Here is a 27,341-nt window from a genome sequence, read left to right as displayed (position 1 = left end):
CTTTTCCAAGCCAGAACATACACCATTCACACTTGCAGAGGGCTAGGAATCTCTATAAATTTCGAAAAGTCTGCCTTGTTGCCTTGTCAGTCTATTACCTTCATAGGCGCCAACTTGAACACCGTACAACTTTCAGCAAAGTTAACAGACCAAAGAGTCTTAGATATTCAAAATCATGTCCAGGTGGTTCTTCAGAGCGACAAAATTCAGGCCAGGTATGTCCTGAAAGTATTGGGTCTTATGGCAGCCTCCATAACACTTCTTCCCCTTGCACGTTTTCGCATGCGTCTTCTACAGTGGATGCTGTTCGCCCAGTGGTCCTTTCAGCAACTCCCCATGCACCACAAGATCATGATAACTCAAACTTGCAAAAGTCATCTGTCCTGGTGGATATTGTCCCCTCAAGTCCATCAGGGCAGAACTTTTGTTCCTCCTCCCCCGGTCGCCACGATAACATCGGATGCCTCCCTGATCAGGTGGGGGGGAGGGGGGGTGCATTTTCAGGGCAGGATGGTCCATGGCACTTGGCAACCTTTCGAGAGCCACCTGCACATAAATGTCCTAGAGATGAGAGCAGTGCTTTTAACGTTGCAAGCCCTCCACGACTCTCTTCCCCAAGGAACTATTGGAATTCAAACGGACAATATGTCCGTAGTGTGGTACATCAACAAGCAAGGCGGAACCAAGTCCTATCCCCTGTGTCGAGAGGCACTCAGACTTTGATAATGGGCGATCTCCTCTCAGTGGTTTCTGATAGCAACGCATATCCCCGGGAAGTCCAACATCATAGCGGACAGGTTGAGCAGAGCCATACTCATGCCGCACGAGTGGTCTCTCAATCTGTGGCGGAAGAGATTTTTCAGAAGTGGGGCCTTCCTTGCTGCGATCTTTTTGCTACACCCCAAAACAGCAAATGCCCCGACTTCTTCACCCTCTTCCCCCTTCCAGGCCATCTCCTCAGAGACGCTCTAGTCCAAGATTGGCCTCGGGGACTTCTCTACACCTTTCCACCGTTTCCTCTAATTCCACAAGTAATTCAGAAAGCAACCGCCTTGAGAGCCAAGTTGATTCTCATTGCCCCTTATTGGCCTCAACAGATACGGTTTCTGTTCCTACATCGTTATCTCTTGGTACAGCCTTGGCATCTGGACCCAGCTCCAGATCTGTTGACCCATCAGTCGGGGCAGCTGCACCAATCCCTACATTCTCTCAACCTCACTGCTTGGTTGCTCCACTTCCGTCCTTAGCCAGGCTTCCTATGATTTCTAATCCCGTCCGGGATATCATAGTAGCTTCCCTTAAATCTTCCACCAGAAGGATTTACACTAGTAAATGGAAACGTTTCTCCTTCTGGGCAAAGACAAGGAATATAGATCCCTTTACTGCCCCAATTCATTCGGTCTTAGACTTCCTAGCCGAAATTTTTCATTCAGGGTCTTCTGCCTCTACAGTAAAAGTTCAGTTGGCAGCCATATCGAATTTTCATATAGGCTTATCGGACCACAACATCATGTCCCATAAGCTTTGCAAAGCTTTCCTTAAAGGTATATTTTTACTTAAGCCTCCGATCAAAGACCCTCCACCTCAGTAGGATCTTAATTTACTCTTAATATCTTTGATTCTGCCCCCCTTTGAACCTGCGGACTCCTGTTCATTGAAATTTCTTTCCTGGAAGACACTCTTCCTAGTCACCATTACTTCTGCTAGGAGAGTATCTGAGCTTCACGCCCTCTGCATTCGTCCCCCCTACTTAATCTTCCATAAAGACAGAGTTTCTCTAAGGACTAATCCATCCTTCTTACCCAAGGTGGCTTCGCAGACAAATTTAAATCAATCAATTGATCTCCCAGTTTTTTTCCCAAACTATACTAATAGAGCGGAGCAAAAGCTGCATTATCTAGATGTTCACCGCCAGCTCCGATACTATTTGGATAGAACCAAACAAATAAGGAAGTCTGATCAACTGTTTTTATCATATGCAGAAAATAAGAAAGGCCTTCCTGTATCTAAGGTAACCCTATCTAGGTGGCTGTCTTCTGTGATTACATCTGTTTATCAACTCAGAGGCAGAGAATTAACTTCTAAGCCAAAAGCCCATTCAACTAGAGCACTAGCTACATCTACAGCCTTTCAAGCTAGACTACCAATAGACACTATCTGTGCAGCAGCCACATGGACCTCTCCTCATACCTTTGTTTCGCATTACAAATTGGACATGGCCTCCAGGGACAGAGCAAAATTTGGTTCCACCGTTCTCAAGAGTCTGTTCCAGTGAGCCACCCAGGGTGAAGGTGCTAGGGACGCGGTCCCATCCAGCAAGAATGAAGGCGAGATTGACAGCTTAACATTGAGAAGTTATGTACCTACCATAACGTTCCATGTTAATTGTCTTCTCTCGCCTTCTTTCTTACGTCCCACCCACCATCCCCCTAGCCTGGACAGACCGAGAAGATCTTCCCTTCTTTGAAGGGTCCTTATATTCCCTTGTTTCACCATCTAGGTGTCCCTAGGATATATATATATATATATATATATATATATATATATATATATATATATATATATATATAGTGTAAATAATTATCTTGGAGGTTTTTATTCCTCTTCCTCATCCTTCCAGTTGGAGGATTTTTGTTTTATTGGCCTATGCTAGGTTTTTTAGCTTCCAAACAAGATCTGGGGAGTTATTGCCTAGCATCATGGGATATAGGGTTGCCTCAAGCCGGTAAAATTAGTTCTCGAGCTTTAGTAAGTGGCCGAGTCGGCTCCGAATCCATCCAGCAAGAAAGAAGGCGAGAGAAGACAACTAACATGGAACGTTATGGTAGGTACATAACTTCTCAATTTATTGCATGCTGCTGAACAAATGGGAAAACATACTTTGCAATGTGGTTTTGATTCTTTAGAGGCCTCCTGTAGAGCAGCAGATGTCCTTCAAGAATGCAACTGCAGTCATAACATGTGGGTTGTCCTGCCTCAGGCAGCCCTCGGTCGGCCGGATTCCAAAGTCTGGGTCCGACGTCGGCTGATGTCGCATTTCTCTCTGACGTCAGTGCGGCTGGAGTACATAAGCATCAGCCGACGCCATTTTCTTCAGTCTTTCTTGCCGCGCGGTGCCCGAAGCAGAAGCGGTTCGCAAGTGCTGGTCGGTCAGTTCCTTTACTCTTCGATCCCGAAGATATCAAAAAAGCTAAGTACCCCGTTGGGGACCTTTTTCTTGCCTCAGCCGATGTCAGAAATTACCGAAAAAGTTAATAATTGTCTGTCTTGTGGTAAACAAATACCTCATAAGGATTTCCACTCTTTCTGTCTCCCTTGCCTTGGCCCAGACCATGACGTCTCGGCCTGTGTCGCCTGTGCTCGCTTCAACAAGTGCACTCTCAGGCGCCGGGCGGAGTTCGCTGAAGACTTTTTCGGCGAAAAATTTGCGTATACAATGCCGTCGGAGTTTCCGACATCGCAAACGCCTAAGGAACGAAAAGACCGGGACCGACAACCTCGGCCCACGTCTACCTCCGACTCCACGCCAAAACCTACTGTGAGTGCTCCGGTTCCCGCTGAGACGGTTTTTCCACCGCTCCGAACCGAAGACACTGCAGTACCGACGACTCCGATACCAGATACCGCTCCGACACCAGTTATAGATTTTCCTCCGGATACTGAAACCGAGGAAATGCCAGAGACCATTGCTGTGGATAAGGTCACTCCTGCACGTGAAGCTGCCAGGCCTCCTATGGCCATGTCTATTAAGGCCTACACTTGGGCTAAGGCAGCCAGCAAGACTAAGCACCTTACAGCAAAAACCTTGCCTCAAACAACTCCTGAAAAACAAATCATGTCTATGGCCGCAGATTTAATTTCCATGATTAGAGGTTCACAGGCCCATCCTGAGAGAGCATCCCAGCCTCCTCCAGATAAGAGGCCCCGGGTTGATCCCTCTGAACCTATCCCTACAGATGAAGACTGTGAGGATTCTGCCCACTCTGAGGGACAGGAAGACCTCTTTCAGACCTATGAGGACTCGGATGCAGAGGATTCCATTCCATTAGAAGACATGCATGGTTAAAAGAACATACGTTACCAGATCATGTTAAAGCTAAATTACTGGATGTACCATTGCAGCAGAATGTCTTATTTGGAGTTAAGGCAGAAGAGGTATTAAAGAAAATGGAGGATAAGGCAAAATCTATGCAAACAGTGAAGGATTTCTTACAGGTTCAGCCTCCTCGATTTAATAGAAACTGGCCAACAAAGAATTGGTCCTTCCCAGTTACGGACAGACCTCAAAGGGGCAGATACAGACGTCCAAGAGGTAGAGGTCAACCACAAGGTCCTTACAGGCCTCGACAATGGGGTGCTTCAGGCCAGAAAGAAGGGGAAGACAGGCACCAACCATATAAAAAACAGCCCCAATGACTTCCCACTCCAGCTGCCAAACAACTCACTCTTGGCAGCCCCCGTGGGAGGAAAACTGGCACTTTTCTATCACAATTGGGATATGATCACCCAAGACAAATGGGTTCTCAATATTGTATCTCAGGGTTACAGGTTCCACTTTCACACTCTGCCAAGGTTAAAAGGAATGCCAAATCTGCCACCACATCAATGGGCAGAGGCTCAAAAACAAATTACAGCACTCTTGAACATGGGAGCTATTCAAAAGGTACCACCACAGGAACAAGGGCAAGGATTTTACTCAAGACTCTTTCTGAGTCCCAGAAAAGACAACGCCTGGAGGCCCATTCTGGATCTTTCTTCTCTAAACACTTATCTGGATGTTCCGAAATTCAAAATATTGACATTACAGCAGCTTCTTCCCATGCTGGGCAAGCAAGCTTGGCTCGTGACCTTGGACCTCAAGGAGGCATACCTGCATGTCCCTATCAGACAAAACTGCAGAAGATACCTCAAATTCATAGCTGGTCCAATGCACTATCAATTCTCTGCACTGCCCTTTGGCTTATCTACTGCGCCCAGGGTCTTCACAAAGTGCCTGGCACCAGTTATTGCATTTTGCAGACAGAAAGGAATTCAAATTTACCCATACCTGGACGACTGCCTGATTCAAGCAGAGAGCAAGGACATTCTTCTAAAGCTTCTGGCGTTTGTAAAAAAGTTATTAAGTTGCCTGGGGTACACAGTAAACGAAAAGAAATCAAAACTAGTGCCCTCACAAGAGATAATATTCCTGGGTGCCAGCTTGAACACAACGGCCCAGATGGCTTATCTCACGCCAGACAAGCAAGGACAACTGACTCAATACTTTCAATTGATGGCAACAAAGACCCAACTCCCTGCAAGAAAAATTCTGCAGGCCTTGGGCTACATGGCATCTTGCATACTATTAATTCCATATGCCAGACTGCATATGAGGAAACTACAATGTTACCTAAAGAGTGTATGGTCTCAACACTGTCAAAGTTTGGAAACAGTTATACCACTAATTCTTTGCCTTCAACAGGAGTTTCGATGGTGGGCTGAAGCTTGTCACCTCAACAAGGAACAGCCATTCACTCAACCCACAGCCAGGCAAACACTGACATCAGATGCATCGGATTACGCCTGGGGAGCACACATGGCAGGAAAATGTATTCAGGGCAAGTGGCCCACAGAACAAAGGCATCTGCACATCAATCAAAAAGAGATGCTAGCTGTACAAAATGCCCTTATAGCTTTCAAGGACCTGTTGCATCCAGGACAACTACTACTAAAGACAGACAACACCGCAGTTATGTGGTACATAAACAAGCAAGGAGGCACTCACTCCTACCCACTCTGCAGACAAGCCATGACCTTGTGGAACACAGCTATAAACTATCAAGTCATCTACAAGCACGATTCCTGCCAGGAGAGAAAAACACACTGGCAGACGACTTGAGCAGAAATATCCTGGATCCCCACGAATGGGAATTGAATCCACAAATATTCAGAATGATAACACAGAAATGGTGGGGCCCGGACATAGATCTGTTTGCATCCCCAATGAACTACCAGCTTCAGAAATTCTGCGCAAGGAGTTACCATCCACAAGCATGGAAAGTGGATGCCCTCTCATTCAGCTGGAAAAACCTACAAGTATATGCTTTCCCACCACTGCCTCTTCTTCCAAAGGTACTCATAAAAGCCAGGCAAGAAGAGCCAAAGATGATCCTGATTGCACCAGACTGGCCACACCAGCACTGGCACTCAATGGATTTTGCCTCAAATACCACATCTGCTGTCTCAGCACAACAATCAGATACTCCACAGCCAGCTAAAGACCTTAAACCTAGCTGCATGGAAGATTCCTTAGCCAAGCAAGCAATGCCTTTCTCCAAAGCTGTTATGGATGTCATTCTGGAGGCCAGAAGGCCTAGTACCATGAAGGCCTATTCGGATAAATGGAAGAGATTCTGTGCCTGGAACCAGGCTCACAGCCTTGACCCTCTTGTGCCAAACATTCCTCAGATACTACAATATTTGACTGAGATGTTGGACAAAGGCCTCTCCTTTTCATCCATCAAGATCCATGCCTCTGCCTTCTCTGCTCATTACAACACGGATCCGCCAATTTTCTCTAATCCTTTGCTAAAACAGTACCTCAGAGGGGCTAAAAACATAAGACCGCCCCATAGAGCACCTACTCCATCTTGGGACCTCGACTTTGTTTTGGAAAATTAACTTTACCTCCTTTTGAGCCAGCTAGCACAGCAGAATTAAAATATATCTCTTGGAAAACTGCTCTGCTCCTGGCAGTAACATCAGGACGAAGAGTTTCATAATTACAGGCACTAATGGCAGTGGAACCTTTCCTTATTTTCCTCCAGGACAGGGTGTCCTTAAGAACTAACCCTACGTTTATGCCTAAGGTGGTTTCAAGTGTGTGTCTAAACCAAACTATTCACTTGCCAACTTTTTATCCAAAAACCGCAGAATAAAGGGGAGAGACTACTGCATTCATTGGACATTCACAGGCAGTTATGCTTCTACTTGGACAAAACCAAAGCTTTCAGAAAATCTGAGCAATTATTGGTAGCATATGCTGCAGGAGCACAGGGAAAAGCCATTTCAAAACGGACTATTTCCAAATGGATAGGACATTGCATACGTTTCTGCTATTACGCACCATGGAAAACCTGTGCCTAGCAGCATTAGATCTCACTCCACCAGGGCAACAGCCACTTCAACTGCCTACCTCAGAAGAGTACCTACCAAGGATATTTTGGAAGCAGCAACATGGAGTTCTGTGCATACCTTCACCAAGCATTACCATCTGCCTCTATACTCTAAATCCAGAGCTGGCTTCTCCTCTGCAGTGCTGCAGGGCCTTATAGCCACCCCTAATGCCTTATAGTACCAGCCACCCTACCTCTGCTTTGGGATTCTACCCAAGTGTAATGACTGCAGCAGTCTAACACGATGAACATAGTGCAGTTTTGTACCTATCATAAATGTAGATGTTCGAGTGTGTACACTGCTGCAGTCCAGGTTACCCTCCCTCCTTCCCCTCTTACTTGCTGGTACTTACCTAGGTCTTCCACCCTTTACTACCTATGGGGAGTATTTGCTGGTAACTGAAAGTTTGTTGTTTGCTTTTCTTATGTATGTTTTATTAGCAATTTGAATTGGGGGAACCTGACATCTGGGGCAAGAAAAACTGAAGGAAATGGCATTGGCTGCATCTTGTATACCCTTGTCGCACTGACGTCAGGGAGGAGGTGACAGCAACCGACGCCGGACCAAGACTTTGGAACTCAGGCCGACTGGGGAACCGCCTGACGGCAGGATAACCCAAGTGTAATGACTGCAGCAGTTTATACACACGAACATCTACATTTATGGTAGGTACTAAACTGTACTTGGAGATTGTAGATGATGTTTTCTTGGAATCCAGCCTTACCCTGGATACTTTGCCTACAGCTCCCAGGAAACCTGACAGGTACTATATATTACCTGACTCTCACAAATTCCTTTTCAAGAATCATACTGCGGATCCAGAGACCATTTCCCAAGGACCAAAAGGTATTAAGGCTACTACTGCCAAGAATCCTACCCCTTCTGACAGGGATTCTAGGGCTTTAGACAGATGAGGTAAGAAGGTATACACCTCGGCTACTCTGGCCATTAGGGCTTTAAATTGCCAGTTTCATATGTTAAAGTATCAGCAATATATTATGGGGCTAATTAAACAGAAAATTATGTTGATTCCTGACCGTGCTGAACACAAAGATTTATAAGAGTTAATGCACTCTGCTGACCAAGTTGATAAACATACTTTGCAGTGTGGTTTTGATGCTTTAGAAGCATCTTGTAGGGCTGCTGTCACTGGGTCTGTTCTTAGAAGACATGCGTGGCTTAAGGAACAAAACTTGCTAGATCATGTCAAAGCAAAATTACTGGATGCACCCTTAACCCAAGAGCACCTGTTTGTCAATAAAGCAGAAGAAGTTCTCAAAAGGATGGAGGTGAAAGCTAAATCTATGCAAACTGTTAAAGATTTCTTACAAGTACATCCACCTAGATTCAATAGGCATTGGCCTTCAAAGGACTGTTTTTCCAGTCCCTTTCAGGTCTTCTCAGTCCAAACCCAGAGGCAGCAGACCCCCAAGACTTCAGTCTCATGTAATGCACAGATCTAAGCAGTGGGGTGCTCCCACATCCAAAACAGGGAGTAGTAAGCCCACCCGCCTGTGGTAAACTTGCACAATGACTTATCCTTAACTCCCCCAAGCGTTGCTCAAATACTTGCACCATTCGGAGGAAACTCGCCCTGCATGCAAAAAACTGGGAATACATTACCCAAGACAAATGGGTTTTAAACATTGTTTCCCTAGGATACATATTCCACTTCCACTCACTCCCAACCCAAAGTGGATGGCCATACCTCCCCCCAAACCAGTGGACGGAGGCCCAAAATCAAATACTTTCTCTCCTCCTCATCAAGGCTATTCAGCCTGTCCCAGCAGAACAAAGTGGACAAGGCTTTTATTCAAGACTGTTCCTGGTTTCCAGAAAAGAAAACTCCTGGCATCCTATCCTGGATTTATCTATTCTCACCACCTTTCTGGTGGTTCCAAAATTCAAAATGCTAACTTTCCAACAGCTGCTTCCTATGCTAGCCAAGGATGCTTGGCTGGCAACCCTACACTTAAAAGAAGCTTACCTGCACATCCCCATAAGGGAATCTTGCAGGAAATACCTTCGCTTCAGGGCAGGCTCTATACACCATCAGTTCTCTGCACTTCCCTTTGGCTTATCTACTGCGCCCAGGGTGTTCACAAAGTGCCTAGCTCCATCCATTGCTTTTTGCAGGCAGAGAAGTATCCAGATTTACCCATACTTGGACGATTGCCTGATTCAAGCGAAAAGTCAGGACTTGCTACTAAAGCACCTGGCATTTGTAAAGAGACAACTTCACTGGGGTACACCATCAACGAAAATAAATCACACCTAGTACCCTACCAACAGATTGTATTCCTGGGAGCAAGCTTGAACACAACTTCCCAGATGACATTCCTTACTCCAGAGAAACATTTATTTGACAACTTACTTCAACCTACTGGCCACCAAAGCCCAGCTATCTGCAAGGAAAATGCTGCAAAGCTCTGGGATTAATGGCCTCTTGCATTCTGTTAATTCCATATGCAAGACTGCATATGAGGAAACTTCAATGGTATCTAAAAAGACTATGGTGTCAACATTCTCAGGACCTGGAAGCAATAATTCTTATCATTCCATGTCTAAGGGCAGAGGTCTGCAACCACAGCCAGGGACTCCCTTTCACTCTACCCCCTACCGCCCAAACCCTAACAACAGACTCATCAGACTATGCATGGGGGGCTCACATGACAGGGCAGTTCATTCAGGGCAATCAAAAAGAAATGTTAGCTGTACAGAATGCTCTGACAGCCTTCAAAGGCCTTATTCTTCCAGGACATCTATTGCTAAAGACAGACAACACCACAGTTATGTGGTACATAAGCAGGGGGGAACACATTCCTACCCTCTCTGCAGACTAGCCATGGCTCTGTGGAACACAGCCTTGAGCAACCAAGTGCACCTACAAGCTCATTTCCTGCCAGGCAAGTTAAATTTACTGGCAGACGTCTTAAGCAGAAATTTCATGGACCCACACGAATGGAGACTAGAACCCAAAATATTCAGTCTTTTGGGGAACAGATGCAGGACACCAGAGGTGGACCAGTTTGCTTTTCCTCAGAACTATCAATTGAACAAATACTGCACCAGACCTCTCCACAACCAAGCTTGGAAGGTGGATGCCCTGTCCTTTTCCTGGGAAAGCTTCTCCGTCTGTGCCTTTCCCCCTCTGCCTCTCCTCTCGAAGGTTCTACTAATGATCAAACACGACAAGCCAAGGACAATCCTGATTGCACCAGACTGGCCACGCCAGCACTGGTATCCTCTTTTGCACAGTCTGACTGCTACAGCCATGGCACCTGCCTAAGACCCCTTCCCTGCTGTCCCCACATGGGGGCCAAATTCTGCACCCTCAGCTTTATATCCTGAACCTTGCAGCCTGTCTAATCCCCTGAACTCATCTCTAGCAACCCTCAGTAAGCAGGTACTGGATGTCATTTTTGAGACAAGGAGGCCTAGTACTAGAAAATCCTATTCAGAAAAGTGGAAAAGATACTGTTCCTTTAGTCACTGTCAAGGGATAGCTTACCTCATATACTAGATTACTTAACAGAATTGCTCCACAAGGGCCTGTCCTCCTCTTCAATTAAGATTCATGCCTCTGCCATCTCAGCTCATTATAATACTGAGCCACCCCTCTTCTCTCATCCTGTGTTAAAACAGTTCCTTAGAGGGGCCAAATATTTAAGAGCTCCCACTCCAGCCTGGGACCTTAACTTTGTATTGGAAAAACTTACACTTCCCCCCTTTGAACCGGCTGCTACAGCAGAGTTGAAATTCCTTTCTTGGAACACAGCTTTACTTCTAGCCATCACTTCAGCAAGAAGAGTGTCTGAATTACAGGCCCTCATGGCAGTGGAGCCCTTCATTATCTTCCATGCGGACAGGGTTTCACTCAGGACTAACTCATCTTTTATGCCCAAGATGGTGTCTAGTGTGGCTTTAAATCAGCCCATTCATTTGCCTACTTTTTTCCCTAATCCTCAAAATATAGGGGAAAGGATACTGCTTTCTCTGGACGTGCACAGACAGCTTAGATTCTGTTTGGACAGGGCTAAGCCTCTCAGAAAATCTGACCAGCTGCTAGTCCGCTTTGCTGCAGGGGCAGAGGGGAAGGCCATTTCAAAGCAAACTATGTCTAAACGGATAACACACTGCATCCATTTCTGCTACAAGCAGCATGGAAAACCTACCCCACAGGGGATAAGAACACATTCCACTAGGGCTACATCTATCTCTACTGCATTTCTCAGAGGAGTCCCTACTAGGGACATCCTGGAAGCTGCAGCCTGGAGCTCGGTGCATACTTTCACCAAGCATTACCACTTGCCTTTCTTAATCCAGAGCTGGATTTGCCACAGCAGTCTTACAGGGCCCGATTGCCAGGCCTAATGCTTCTTAATATACCTCCACCCTTCCTTAGCTTTGGGAATCAACCCAAATGTGATGACTGCAACAGTGAAACACGAAGAACATAGTACAGTTGTGTACACTTACCATAAATGTAGATGTTCGAGTGTATTCACTGTTGCAGTCCTGGTTACCCTCCCTCCAGCCCCCTGATTGTCTTTGCTTTCAACTATCCTTTTTGGTTTGGCATATCTTACACTATGTGTATGTGCTCTTTGCTGGGGGTGTTTCACACTATATAATTGCTTCATATTTTGGGGGCACCTGACATATGGGGCAAGAAAAACTGATGTAATGGCGTACGCTGCATGTTTTATACCCCTCACATCATGGAAGAAGCGACAGCATCCGACGCAGAAATCCCAAGACTCTGGTATTCATGCCGGCTAGGGATACTTACAGGCAGATAACCCAAATGTGATGACTGCAACAGTGAATACACTCGAACATCTACATTTATGGTAAGTGTACACAACTGTACTTCCTTTTGCTTCTTCCAAACTTTGTAAGGCCTTTTTGAAAGGTTCTTTCCTCCTCAGGCCGCCGGTTAAGGAACCAACACCCCCTATAGATCTCGCCTTGGTGTTGCAGGCCCTAGATTCTCCTCCTTTCAAATCAGCAGCTACGGTTAAGTTGCAATTTCTGTCATGGAAGATGGCATTTTTGGTTGCAATTACGTCAGCCAAGAGGGTTTCTGAGATCCAAGCTTTGTCTGTCAAGCCCCCTTATATGGTATTCAATAAAGATAGGGTGTCACTGCGAACAAATCCATCCTTTCTATCAAAGGTGATGTCAGAGTCTAATATTAACCAGGTCATCAGTTTGCCAGTTTTCTTTCTAAATTTCCAGAATAAGTGAGAGGGCAAGTTGCACTTCTTGATGTTCACAGGCAGCTGTGTTTCTGTTTGCGTAGAACAAAATGCTTTTGCAAGTGTGATAAACTTTTTGTTTCATTTTCTAAACCTTTCTTTGGTAAGGCAGTTTCTGCAGTTGCTATTGCTCATTGAATTTCTGGATGCATTTTGTTGGCCTATCAAACCAAAAGGTTATCTCCTTCAGGACATGTTCTGGCGCATTCCAGTAGGTCTTTTGTTACTTCTGCGACCTTTTGGTCCAGGGTCTCTTTAGATGATATCTGTTCTGCTACTACCTGGGCGTCCTCGTGTACATTCATCTCCCATTATAAATTGGGCCTTCATTCCAGGGGCAGAGATTCCTTTGGTTCAGCTCTCCTCTTCCATGAGGACCTCACAGGGTTTATTGGTAGCTGGGGACTCTGTCCCTCGGGTTGAAGATCAAATGAAAACAACTTCAGATAAAGAAGTTATGTACTTACCATAACGTTCCATCTGAGTTGTTTTTATTTGTATTCAACCGCCCCTCCCTCCTTCCCCCTGCCTTGAGTGGGCTTCGTGGTGGGCCGACTGTTAAAAATCATAGTCCCTCTATTCTGGCTTGCTTTCCCCTTGCTAGGCCTTTAGTGTGTTATGCCAGTTTTTTTTTTTTTTTGTAGGCATATTGTTTAGGTTGGAGTGCTGCTGTTCTGCAACAAACTTGATCTGAGGGGAGGAGGGTGATGGGCATTATGGGTAGGGGAGGAACTTGGAGCTTGGATCCGAAGCTGAAGGTATACTGCTGAGTCGGATCCTTGCCGGATCTAAGTCTCTCAGGTCCCTTAGGTTGAAGACAAATGAAAATCAACAACTCTGATGGAATGTCATGTTAAGTACATAACTTCTTTTTTTTCCTGGTAACCCCTGAGAAGGGGCTGCGTATCCACTGGGCCTACTTAGTTAACAGATGGATATTATTGTTATTATTATCATCATCATCATCATCCTTCAATAAGTTAATTTCTGGGAATAGCTTACTTCTGAATCTTTTGTAACGGGGTGGTGGCATAGGATGGCCATTTCTACCATTTCTGTAGCCAGTCTTTCATTTTTGTATCCATTGCTGTCTGCCAGCCATCAGTCCACTCTTGATCAGTTGGCCCACTCTTTCTCTCACAGCACAAGATCCCATTGCAGGAGGTCGTAATACTGACAGCCATCACAGGTTTTCTTATTCTAGTCATAATCCCTCCCTCCTGTGATCTAAATGTTGCTTCTAACTTAAATAAGACACATTGGAGAGACAGATATCTATCTCAGAGAATTTTTTTTCTCTGGAAGAGGATCCCCATCCATGTGAAACAAAGTACCTCCCTAAACCTGTTTAAATGTAACTTGGATCATTGGAAGGAAAATCAAAAATTTCACCCCTGGTCTGGTACCCACGTCTCTGATGGGCAAGAGGGAGTCAGTCATGTCATAACCAACAATCACCCCTATGTAAATGACTAAAACACATAACTTGTGGGACACATTTGGGTGGCACGGCTATGCTTATAAAGCTCCTGGTGGTTGTCCGCCTAGTGCACAGCTATGAACCTGTGCATGTGTCTGTGATGCTGCTGCATATGGATGTGCATGTTCCTGCACATACCCCATACAGGTTACTGTATTAACATTTCTTGACAGAGCTAAGCGCATGCCCCCAGCTGATATGCTGCATGCCAGACACCCCTCTCCTAGTAGGTGCTTGACTGCCTCCCATCCCCCAGGATGGTTAAGCTGGTATTGGCCACTTATTCTCACACAATTCCTGGCTTGTAAGCAAGGCTTTATAGCTGCATGCCGTAGTGCTATGCCTACTTTACTTTTGCAAAACTCTGCCCTTGCAGTTAGCTGTCTTTTTCCAAGTTTGACCCTGGAGTGTTGCTGTGTAAGTAGCACTGTATACATCGGAGTGTTGCTGTGTTATTGTAAGTAGCACTGTATACATCGGAGTGTTGCTGTGTTATTGTAAGTAGCACTGTATACATCGGAGTGTTGCTGTGCTATTGTAAGTAGCACTGTATACATCGGAGTGTTGCTGTGTTATTGTAAGTAGCACTGTATACATCGGAGTGTTGCTGTGTTATTGTAAGTAGCACTGTATACATCGGAGTGTTGCTGTGTTGTAAGTAGCACTGTATACATCGGAGTGTTGCTGTGTTATTGTAAGTAGCACTGTATACATCGGAGTGTTGCTGTGTTATTGTAAGTAGCACTGTATACATCGGAGTGTTGCTGTGTTACTGTAACTAGCACTGTATACACTGGAGTGTTGCTGTGTTATTATAAGTAGCACTATATACATCGGAGTGTTGCTGTGTTATTGTAAGTAGCACTGTATACATCGGAGTGTTGCTGTGTTATTGTAAGTAGCACCATATACATCGGAGTGTTGCTGTGTTATTGTAAGTAGCACTGTATACATCGGAGTGTTGCTGTGTTATTGTAAGTAGCACTGTATACATCGGAGTATTGCTGTGTTATTGTAACTAGCATTGTGTACATCGGAGTGTTGCTGTGCTATTGTAAGTAGCACTGTATACCTCGGAGTGTTGCTGTGTTATTGTAACTAGCACTGTATACATCGGAGTGTTGCTGTGTTACTGTAACTAGCACTGTATACACCGGAGTGTTGCTGTGTTATTATAAGTAGCACTATATACATCGGAGTGTTGCTGTGTTATTGTAAGTAGCACTGTATACATCGCAGTGTTGCTGTGTTATTGTAAGTAGCACCATATACATCGGAGTGTTGCTGTGTTATATTAAGTAGCACTGTATACATCGGAGTGTTGCTGTGTTATAGTAAGTAGCACTGTATACATCAGAGTGTTGCTGTGTTATTGTAACTAGCACTGTATACATCGGAGTGTTGCTGTGTTATTGTAAGTAGCACTGTATACATCGGAGTGTTGCTGTGTTATTGTAAGTAGCACTGTATACGTCCGTTATTTGTTTGGCAGTTAAAATTCTTCCTTTGTTTCTGACTTACTGCGATGTAATTCCCCTGATTTTCTCTCATTTTTATTTTCTCACTCTTCATCCTGAATTTCCTTGCTTTGCTCTCTAACAGTTTAGGCACGGTTTTGTTTAATCCACAGCATTTCCTTGGTGTACTGTTTTAATTCTGTTTGAACTTGTTTGGTCTAGTTCATCTACCTGTTCAAAATAATCTCTCAGGCTAATGCAAGACTATTGTGAGACGGTGAAGAGGGTCATAGGCTACATGTTGACTACAGCATCTTCTAGCTAAGTCTGCCCTTGAGATTACTGCTTGGCCCTCCCATGCTGTCACCCATGTCTTGACCAACAGGAAGTCGAGGTCATGCCCATTTTCTGTAGGCTGCAACAGTTGTGAGAGATGCAACCACTTGTACACCCTGCGGGTTACTGCACTGCTTTCTTGGTTAACTAGCTGAATTATACTCGCATCAGTTGTCCAGTAAGTCATCTCCTGACAGCTCAGTGGACATATTCACAATTGAGGATGTGTCCCCCTTGGCAACTAACTCACATTCATTGTGAACCAATAGCCTAGACTGATACGTTTCTAGAGAACCCTCCTGTGATAGTATAGCTAACAGGACTATTCCAGAAATAAGATCATCAGCAACTCTTCGGTGTCTTGTGGGACCTCTTCTGCCTGATAGAGAACATGGAACATGGCCTTATACCTGTACAGATGTCTCCAGCCTTGGCTTGCCCAAGGAGTCTGATGCCTAACCTCCATTGCTGACCCATAGCTTACTTGACCATGTATATATCAGGTGACTGTGAACTTGCCCGGCCAAGGGGTAGTATTCTGTGCCCTGGAAAGGGGTCCTAGAAGACCAAAAGGTGCTCTTCTCAGATGTAGATAAGGACATTGAACCTTGCTGTCCTCTGGGGAGACTGACTTTCGATCTCTTCTGTGTAGGATCTATGACACTTCTGCCTTCCTCCCAGAAATGTCAAAATGAGAATTTGGTAGAAAAGAGGAGCATTGGTTTATTCCATCCATGGGGCCTGTCCTTAGAGGTACTGTTTTTGTGGACCTTAAACATTGGGAGTCTGGTCATAAGAAGGTGGCTGTTATCTGCAAGCCCCCAGCTTAATGTACTAAAATCTTGATAAAACATCCAAGGGTACATTCTTTTGTGATCATTTTGATCCAACATAGATTCCAGAAATCCTAGTACCTTTCCACCTTGCTATCTAATGAATGGTACAACTTTGATAGTTTGGGCAGGAAGGTGTTCTTTGTCTTGTTGGGACCTTGGTCTGATATCTACCTGCCCAAGTTTCTAGTTATTTACTGGCTGTAGTACTAGAGCAGTTAGCCATCTGTCCGGCATAGGTATCTCTGACCTTTGTATTGCCTCTGTAATGGGCTTCCATCTAGCTAGCTGCAGTGTTTATTGTGTAATGTTATAGCTGTGATAGAAGGTGCCTGTGTATGTGCTAGCTTGTGTGGCTAAGGCTGTTCTCTAGTGAATTTGACCTCAAGGTGGGTTGCCTTGAATGATTTTATTTCTTAGGAGGAGGTCTTTTTTTTTGGGTGGCCTCCGAGAATCTGATTGAAGACTTGTAAAAGAGAAGCAAGCATTGACCACAGTGGACAAGTCTGTATGATATCTTCTGACAATTTCTTCTTCCTCTAGCCCTTCCAAGTTCTCCAGAAAGAAAAATGTCTTGTAGAAGGAAGCGGGTTTTGAGGTGTGTTGTAACCTGCTATCCCCTCCATACCTCTTGAGTCACCCAGGAGGATGACTTAAATCCAACAGCCAGTGTCATGACTGCTGTCAAGGATTGTTCATAAGGGCCCCTGTTCTTTAGTTTGCCCCAGGTTACAGAATTGTCAGCAAGGGTGGTGGTGGTTTTCTCAGCTTGATCATTGATGGCCATGTATTACAGTCCTTTATCTCAAGATCTTTGGAAGAACCAAGCTGTTTATGCAGAACTGTTGGTGCAGGCTAAAACTCCCACCTTTTCTTGTTTCCAGCAAAGCAATGGTCTAATTCACTTCCTTTCAAGGACTTTAGTAGCATCAGCAAGCATATCCGTACTTTCTGATCTGCATAGTAACTTTCTACCAGGGTCACACCGCTGATGTCAAGGGTGCCTGGATCTTATGACTTGAGATGATGGATGCTTTCTTCAGGGTCACACCCCTGATGTGAAGGGTGCCTGGATTTGTTTGACTTTACATGATGGATGCTTTCTTCAGGGTCACACCCCTGATGTGAAGGATGCCTGGACTGTTTGACTTGACATGATGGATACTTTCTTGCACGTTAGTGTCTGAACTCTCTTCATGAACTTCCTTCAGTCTGCTTTTACCACTTGCAGTTTAGAGTGGTGCATTTTGGTGTGGTCTTTGTGCCCGAAGTGTTACTAAGGTGCAAGGTTTGTAGCGGAGACCTTGCAGCTGAAGGACCCAGTTCTGTCCGACTCTGACTCCTAGTATTCCCTTCATCACAACATAACTGAGCAGTCATCATCATTCATTCCTGACCACAGAAAGAGTCCCTTCATCACAACATAACTGAGCAGTCATCATCATTCATTCCTGACCACAGAAAGAGTCCCTTCATCACAACATAACTGAGCAGTCATCATCATTCATTCCTGACCACAGAAAGAGTCCCTTCATCACAACATAACTGAGCAGTCGTCATCATTCATTCCTGACCACAGAAAGAGTCCCTTCATCACAACATAACTGAGCAGTCATCATCATTCATTCCTGACCACAGAAAGAGTCCCTTCATCACAACATAACTGAGCAGTCATCATCATTCATTCCTGACCACAGAAAGAGTCCCTTCATCACAACATAACTGAGCAGTCATCATCATTCATTCCTGACCACAGAAAGAGTCCTTCATCACAACATAACTGAGCAGTCATCATCATTCATTCCTGACCACAGAAAGAGTCCCTTCATCACAACATAACTGAGCAGTCATCATCATTCATTCCTGACCACAGAAAGAGTCCCTTCATCACAACATAACTGAGCAGTCATCATCATTCATTCCTGACCACAGAAAGAGTCCCTTCATCACAACATAACTGAGCAGTCATCATCATTCATTCCTGACCACAGAGAGTCCCTTCATCACAACATAACTGAGCAGTCATCATCATTCATTCCTGACCACAGAAAGAGTCCCTTCATCACAACATAACTGAGCAGTCATCATCATTCATTCCTGACCACAGAAAGAGTCCCTTCATCACAACATAACTGAGCAGTCATCATCATTCATTCCTGACCACAGAAAGAGTCCCTTCATCACAACATAACTGAGCAGTCATCATCATTCATTCCTGACCACAGAAAGAGTCCCTTCATCACAACATAACTGAGCAGTCATCACCATTCATTCCTGACCACAGAAAGAGTCCCTTCATCACAACATAACTGATCAGTCATCATCATTCATTCCTGACCACAGAAAGAGTCCCTTCATCACAACATAACTGAGCAGTCATCATCATTCATTCCTGACCACAGAAAGAGTCCCTTCATCACAACATAACTGAGCAGTCATCATCATTCATTCCTGACCACAGAAAGAGTCCCTTCATCACAACATAACTGAGCAGTCATCATCACTCATTCCTGACCACAGAAAGAGTCCAGGAATTCTGGGTGCTGGTATCCTCTGTGAAGGTGCAACAGAGTAAGAGGAGACTCATTTTGGAGCCTTGCACATCTTGGTTTGATGGTGGCAAAATCTTCACAAATACCACAGCTGATGATGTGGGTGCTGCAGAGTCCCTGCTGGCAGATCATCCTATGGTGGCAGATCTACATTATGTGGTCTTTGGAGTGATGGACAGTTCCCTTTAGTATCCTTGTAGATCTTACTTTTCCTGGACCATAACCTATTAGAATTCTTGTTGGTCTTTCTTAGTGGAACCCACATTGGTTCTTCTGTGGCTTGGGGAGAGTGGGCCACCGTAGAAGGGGTGAGTTAATAAGCCACCTTGAGCTATTAGCTGCATTTCTTGCCTTTAAGAAACTAAAAAAAGAGCCAAGACAGGAGGCTTCAGTCAGGCAGCCACCTGTTGTATGTGATATGTCAATAGCTGTGGTGGGACCTGCAGAGAAGAGATTTTGTAATATGCCATACAGGCATCACTGTTACAGCCATTCACATCGCTGAAAAACTGAGTATGTTGAACTTCTCCATGATGTGTAGCCCCTGCCCACTGCTGGACTTTGAGAATTCAGGAATCCTTTGCGATCAAGATCTTTGAGTAATGGGACACGCTGGAGACTGAGGGTTCCTGTCAGAACAACGAACACTTGAAATATCGAACGTCATATAATCGACACCATATGATCGACATTTCAAGAGTTCGAAGGTTGAATTTAATGGCGCCATACGGTGCAGAATGGGAGAATTTCCTTTTCTGCACTGAAGTGCGGTCTCTGAGTTGGTATATTTAAGTAGGGGGTGTGGGGGGTGCTGGTGGGTATGTTTTTCTTTTTTTTTATTATATATTCGGTCTTTCAAACTTTGACCATATGTTTTCGAACATATGGTATTCGAAGTTTTGAAAGTTCGAATATATAACATAGACCCGAGACTGACCTTTTAGCAACTCATGAGAATGTAGGCCTTGTTCTGTTCAGTTCAGCTGATAAGGACAAAGTGATCATTGAAATATTCTATGTCTGTTGCACCACTGAAAAATCTTGTATGACTTTTCATTATTTATTCTGATTCTGTGCTTAGTTACATTTCCTAGAATAAAATCCCCCATTGTCTTCTCTGTTCAGTTGCGCTTCCTCCTGTATCAGCTGGTTGAAGCTCTGACTGGATGAAAAAAATGTCTGAAGCTTCATCTCTTCACAACTTATTTAAAAATTGTCCCACTACTTGTAAGAAAAAAGAAATCCCCACTTAGAGTTGATCACTTCAGGTGCACAAACCACACCAGCAGTTATATACTATGTGAAACGGCAATCAGGGAGCGTACACCTTGACCCAAGTGTAGGTCAGCTTGCATCCTCCATGTCCCCTGACATAAAGAGTAGGATTTTAGGTTGTTTGGTCTGTAGTGGCACGGGAAACTGTCCCTGTACAAGCCCACAAATTTTCCCTTGGCTGGTGGCAATGATCAGCTCCATATCTGGTTCTCCATTCTCATTCATATTCCGTGCTCCTACCAGACCTTGCTTGTGGAGATTGAGGTAACTTAGGCTACACAGGACACCTTCTCCACCCAAATGAAGAATCTCTTTCATTTAACAGAACACGTCTGCTGAATGTAAGGCTTAGTGGAAACCAAAGCCAGTCAGCTTGCCGGTGATCTCAATCTATCCTCCATGGTCCGGGGTATTCATGTCTTTGGTATCTCTCCCCATCATATCTTAGTGAAGACTGAACTGTGGCCCTGCACAGCTGGCTAAGTAAGTAGGTTGTAAAGGGTTTATTTATGTATCTTTGCCCACTTTTTGAAAAGCCATTCTCCTTTTGAGACATTAACTTCATGAATGAAAGTGTTTTCTCCACCCCATCCGACTCCATTTACACCAAGTGGTTTGGATGGTCTGAAGGTTGTCTCTTGGAAGAGTTTTCTTGGTGGGCAGTCTACAAACTGTCATTACCCAAAGAGAGTTTTTTTTCTCTTGAATTAATTATTTGCCAGCTACCCAAGAAGCACCTCACAACAAGGGTGTTCTTAAAGGCAGTGAATTGCATGTATGGGATCTGATTTTATGGTTTCCTTGGCAGGACTCCACAGTAGGAGAATACAGTGGAACATCAGAATCTTATGTGAGCAGCACTGTCCCCTTCCAGAATAGATTGATTTCTGTCACTCTCCTGGTCAAAAGAGTGTTCAGGTCACAGGCTTACCAAAGACAAGTCAGCCCAGCGATACAGTGGTCCCAGGTAGTACTCAGACTTTGACTACAGATGTCCCAGACTGTTTGTAGGGAACACATGGTCGACTAGCAGAGAAATGTGGAAGGACGTAGATGTGAAGGAGATGGTGACCTGGTATATGATTTAAAAATATTCTAGATAACATTGTGCCCAGGGAAATTCAAAGTATTTATAGAGAGTACCAATGAAATGTGGTACATCATCAAAGAAGGACCCATTATTCTTATCCCGTGTGTAGGACAGCTCTGATAGCATGAGGACCACACCTTCAAGGCACATACACAGAATCTAACTAGACAGAATTCACTCTGACTGAAATGAGGAATGTGAACAGAAAGGTCTTTGTATAGTTAGTACAAAGGTGGAGTGCCCCAGGGATGACCTTATTGCTTCAGTGCTGTACCAGATACCATCGAAGAGTAATAATCTATTCTCTTTACGCCAAGTTCCTACTTCCTACATTAGATCTCTTCTTCAAAAGCTTACACCCTGCTTCCTCCTCCACTGATAACCTGCCTTCTACCTTCCTCACACTTTCTGCTCACTCCATAGCCTATCCAGTATCTATCCTAATCAGTAGATTAATTCAGGAATCTAACTACTGCCCCATAGCCATCTTATCCCCCCTCTCTAAGATCCTTACAAAATGCATACACTCACAGCTTCTTAACCACCTCCTCCAGCACAACCTTCTCACTCCTCCCCTCCCTCCTATATGCTGCTCCAGTGCTCACTAACATTCAGACCACAACCTTGAACAAACTCCAGCAAACCTACCGTAAGATAGCTAGGTTTGTCACAAACTCTCCTTACAATTCACATCACTGCCTTGCCCTAAACTCACCCCAGTGGCTTGAATTCCCCCAACTTCTGCTACTGTCTCAACGTCTACTACTATCTCAGCTTCAGATGCTACACTTTATTCTGTATAAGATTTCATCTTATCCTGCTCTCTCTTCCTTTGTTTCTATCTCTACTCCACCTCGGACTCTCCAGACCTCTAACCACAGCTAATGAACATCTACCAACCTAAAAAAACTACAGGCAAACCCCTGTATAAACACTTCATTGCCCAAGCTTAGAACAAACTTCCAATAGATATACGTTCCATCATCCACCCATCTCACTTTAAAGAAAAACTCAAACTTCATCTAATTAACTTCAAAACTTGCCCGTGTGAAGCCCCAACCTAGTGCCCCTCCATTATACCTCTCTTTTACTCCCTTCTCGTCTAAGTACTCCATTATTTTGCATTCATGCTAAAGATACCAAATCAATACCGTTGGTCAAAATTCTTGTATATATGTAAATATATGTGTTTCACTGTAAAAAAAATTATATGCATGCATTGCTATTCTATTTTTTAGCTTTCTTGTGTAACAGACTTCTGTTACATTTTTGATTCTTAAGTTTGAATTTCTATAATTTGTTTGTGTTGGAGCTTTTCTCTACAGGGTCTCCACTGAAAATGGGTTTCAAGCCCAGTTGGACAAACCCGGTTAACAAATCTCAATAAATAAAAATAAAATAAATAAGTTTGTAAGTGGTAAATGCCTCTGGAGTGGAAATCTTTCTATGCATTCACTTTTGTGTGTGTGTGTGTGTGTGTGTGTGTGTGTGTGTGTGTGTGTGTGTGTGTACTGTACTGTACTGTACTGTATTGTGAGGGCTTCAAAGAGCCAGGATGGACAATGCAAAATTCATGTTTCCATTTCCACAGCAGCCCTGGTTTTCCAGTTAGTCCAGATGAAAAAAGGAGGTTGTTGCCTATCCTAATCCTCCAGACACTGCGACACAGCAAAGGAGAAGGTTTCTAATGTTGCTGGAGCTAACGATGCATCGTTTGCTCTGTGTGCGTATCTCAGCCTATCTTCCCCAGTGAACACATTTTAAAGAAGGTCAGGAAGCCCAACATTAGAAAGTCTTAACTGGATGAATGAAAGAGGCTCATTATTTGTTCTTCATATGCTCAGAACTAATGCTGCTTGCTTTATTCTAAAATAAGTGGCTGTGTGATGGTTAGACAAGCGTTTATCTTGTGTGTTAGTTAACATGCATTTGTCAGCTACTGCAGCTTACCTTCCTATGAATCATCTTGATGTCCCACTCAGCAGTTGTGTAGTTCTTCAGGTAAGTCTTCTAGAGGAGACTGCCCAAGAGACCCATCCTCCACTGTAAGACTTGAACTTTAGAAAGAGTCATCTTCACTGTCACACTTTTGAATCTGTGATATCTGCAGCTATTACATTTTAGCATTGGAAAGTCCTTGTCTTGGTGGTCATTACCTGTACCAGGAGAATCTGTAAACTAAAATCGTTATGTGCAGGGAGCCATATGCAGTTGTTAAGAGAACGGGGTACGCCTTAGAACTATCCCTAGCATTGATTATGCACATCAGGTGGTAAAACTCAGCAGTGTACATACTAATTAAACATGACAGTGTGAGTTATGTCTGCCTGCAGCAGTGTACATCCTAATTAAACATGACAGTGTGAGTTATGTCTGCCTGCAGCAGTGTACATCCTCATTAAACATGACAGTGTGAGTTATGTCTGCCTGCAGCAGTGTACATCCTAATTAAACATGACAGTGTGAGTTATGTCTGCCTGCAGCAGTGTACATCCTCATTAAACATGACAGTGTGAGTTATGTCTGCCTGCAGCAGTGTACATCCTAATTAAACATGACAGTGTGAGTTATGTCTGCCTGCAGCAGTGTACATCCTCATTAAACATGACAGTGTGAGTTATGTCTGCCTGCAGCAGTGTACATCCTCATTAAACATGACAGTGTGAGTTATGTCTGCCTGCAGCAGTGTACATCCTAATTAAACATGACTGTGTGAGTTATGTCTGCCTGCAGCAGTGTACATCCTAATTAAACATGACGGTGTGAGTTATGTCTGCCTGCAGCAGTGTACATCCTAATTAAACATGACGGTGTGAGTTATGTCTGCCTGCAGCAGTGTACATCCTAATTAAACAGTGTGAGTTATGTCCACCTGCCTGACAACGCTTGGACTGCATATTAGATGATACTTTTGAAGGAGCTAAGGATAGTAAAAGCAGGACTGTATTTTTTTGGCTGAAGTGGAGATTGCAGTAGAATATCTGACAGGCAGGAGCACTTTATTGGCTGACGATATACAAACTAATATTAGATCTTTATTGATAAGGGGGGGTTCTTCCCCTACTCCCCTAAATTGCCTAGAAAACCATACTATGGTAATTCTGTTCACAAGGGGCTGGCAACCCTTAACCCCATCACCACCTTTAAAAATAGGGATGGTGTTTGTGAGAGAGGGGGTTAAGGAGACACCAGTCACCTTCAAAAAACAGAAAATGTTTCTAAAAAAAAAAATTACAACATACATTTTACTGTGTTACATCTGAAGTAAATGTCTTTTTCTTTATTACCAGGAGGTGTACCAAATCTTATTGTACTTTTCAGAATACAATTCTTTACTCTGTAAAAAGTTATTTAGTAGCACCATACAGTGAGAGTAGTTACAGTAATCCAACAAGATCTAAACAAGTCTTATTACTGAAACTGTCGGAAGTAGAATAACTGATCAACTCAGCCAAACTGTATTTGGAGATTACAAACTGAATACTCAGACTTCTTTAGTTCTGAAGACTGAATTGTTCTTTTCCTTTAAACTTCCACCAGGCTTTGTATCATTTGCCCTTTCCCCACTAGTGTAATCTTGGAGTTAGTGTGTGTGTGTGTGTATGTGTGTGTGTATATACATGGATTCACTTCATAATCTCGGAATACTGAAATATCGAATTTCAGTATGTCAAGACTTTAAAGCCGAAAACTAACAAACCTGAAAACCAAAACTGCAAACGTCAGCAAAACACTACACCACACATACAAGCACAAATACACCTACCTCCCAACACTACAACAAAGCAAAGCAGCACACACGAACACAACAAAACAAGGACACACACCTAACCTTCCTATAAGCAGGGGGGCAAGCACCCCTGCATCCCCCATACGGGGGCTGCACCTCCCACACCCCCGCTACTTATGTATACTAACTCCAAGGTCTCACTAAATACCGAAAGACAGAAAACCCACCACCACACATTCTACACGCCCCTTGCACAAACAAACATCACATACATACAAACACCACCATTCTCAACACTGACACACTCGCACTCTTACCTACCCACCCTAACCCACAACTAACACTCACATGCAAACAAAACCCTCCCCAAAACCCATAAACAACATAACACTTACCTAATACGCCATCAGTACTGGGGGTTTGACATTTCCGGGTTCGATATTCGGCAGTATTGCGCAACTGCAGATTCGACAAGTTGGTCTCGAAATACTGAAATTTAACATTTCAGAGATTCCAAAGGGAACCCGTATATATCGTATACACACATGTATATGTACATATATAATATACATATACACATACACACACACAGGGGTCTTGCCCCCACTAAAACACTTATTTAACCCTTTGGAAGACTTTGTAATTGTAAATTGGAGCTTGATAACTTAAGTTTCAAATTTTTTCTTCCTCCAATATGGAGACATACACCTGTGCTAAGATACAGCATTAGGTCAGATGTTTGACTGTTTTTTTTTAAAGGCCCTTAATGTAAAAAATGAATATCTGCCCTTTCCCACTCTCCCTTCCTAGTGGTCAGGAAGGGATATATGTAACCCAGCAACCATAAACTGCACTGAGGGAGTATGCAGTCATTGCTGACAAAATGGGAGCCAGGTAACGTCTCCTGTATTTGCCCAGAGACAGAAATGGGTTTGGATATCTGCTCTTCTGGTAACTGCTTTACACAAAGTGTAGTTTTCTATAAAAGATTAGTACTGTCCCTTAGTCTTACTACGTAGACCCATCATCAATGTTTTTCCTGTTTTGCATACTAAATATTTTCCTTATAATGTTTTGTGATGTGACTGTCGTTGAATTGGTAAGTTTATTAGACTCCAGCATTTTTCAGGTATCACCTTATGTATTTATTTATATTGACTTAATTTTAACTTTAACTGTTTCATTACTTGCCTGCCCTAGTTCTCAACATTATTAGCTGCATGTTTTTGTAGTTTCATGTTAATTTGTTGGACAGATCTTTTAATTAAATTATGGTTTACATTGTAGTGTTGAAAGTGCTTCATCACTATTTTCTGGCTTGTAAGCATCTTTTATTTATTTTTTTTAATTCAGATCAGCATAATGACCCTGAGGTTATTTGAGCACCTGCTACAAAAACCTAACGAGCATATCCTTTATAACCTCATTCTGAGAAACTTGGAAGAGAGGAACTATGTTGAATTTAAACCTGCCTGTCAGGAAGACCGGGATGTAGTGGAGAATGGACAGATAGCAGGAGCAGTGTAAGTTTGTATCCTTTCTTCTTGTACATCTTATCATAAAGATCACTTTATCTGTTACTTATTTTATTCATATTTGTTTACCAGGGATAGTGCACTGATCTCAATGGACCATTTGCAGGCACAGCCCAGATGAATAGGATCACATAAGAAATGAACAAAACATATTTACAGATACAAGGATATGGTATAAAACACACACAGATTTACAGAACATATACATATTTACAAATGCAAAAATATGCTACAGCATTTAGTTTGAGAAGCAGTTAGCAGTGTCATTACATGGATGGAAAAATGGAATTTTGCCTAGCAGAGCATTATGGATAAGATGTAGCCATAATGACTGAAATGGCTTATGCTACAGGGATGGCAGCATATTATATAGAGAGGTATGAAAACGTAAGCAGAGGCAAGTGAGAATAGTTGCAAAAAGGGATACCATGATGAGAAGACAGAAAAGGTGTAAGAGGCATGCAGAGGGAAGAGGAGTAGAAAGGAGAAAGTGTGAGATGTGAAGAGAAAAGGGAAGTAGGACGAATGAGAGGCAGGAAGTGAGCAGGTGACAAAATGAGGTAAGGAAGAATGAAATAGGGATAAATGTGTGTGTCAGGGAGCTGCAGGGTTCACATAACATGACCTAAGTGAGTGC

General features: G+C 43.6%; 1 protein-coding gene across 1 annotated transcript in view; it reads left to right on the top strand.

Moving 5' to 3' along the window:
• The window catches only part of FHIP2A (FHF complex subunit HOOK interacting protein 2A), a 1,458,394-nt gene that overhangs the window by 849,727 nt on the left and 581,326 nt on the right, over positions 1–27,341 (top strand). Inside the window, exon 9 of the mRNA XM_044055532.1 lies at positions 26,528–26,692. Coding sequence (XP_043911467.1) covers positions 26,528–26,692 — 165 coding nt within the window. The remainder of the gene's footprint in view (positions 1–26,527; positions 26,693–27,341) is intronic.

Source organism: Protopterus annectens, chromosome 14.part0, assembly GCF_019279795.1.
Source record: "Protopterus annectens isolate FY-2018-M chromosome 14.part0, PAN1.0, whole genome shotgun sequence".
NCBI classification, from domain to species: Eukaryota; Metazoa; Chordata; order Ceratodontiformes; family Protopteridae; genus Protopterus; species Protopterus annectens.
The sequence above is the reverse complement of the archived record's forward strand: the minus strand, read 5'-3'. Positions and strand labels throughout refer to the sequence as shown.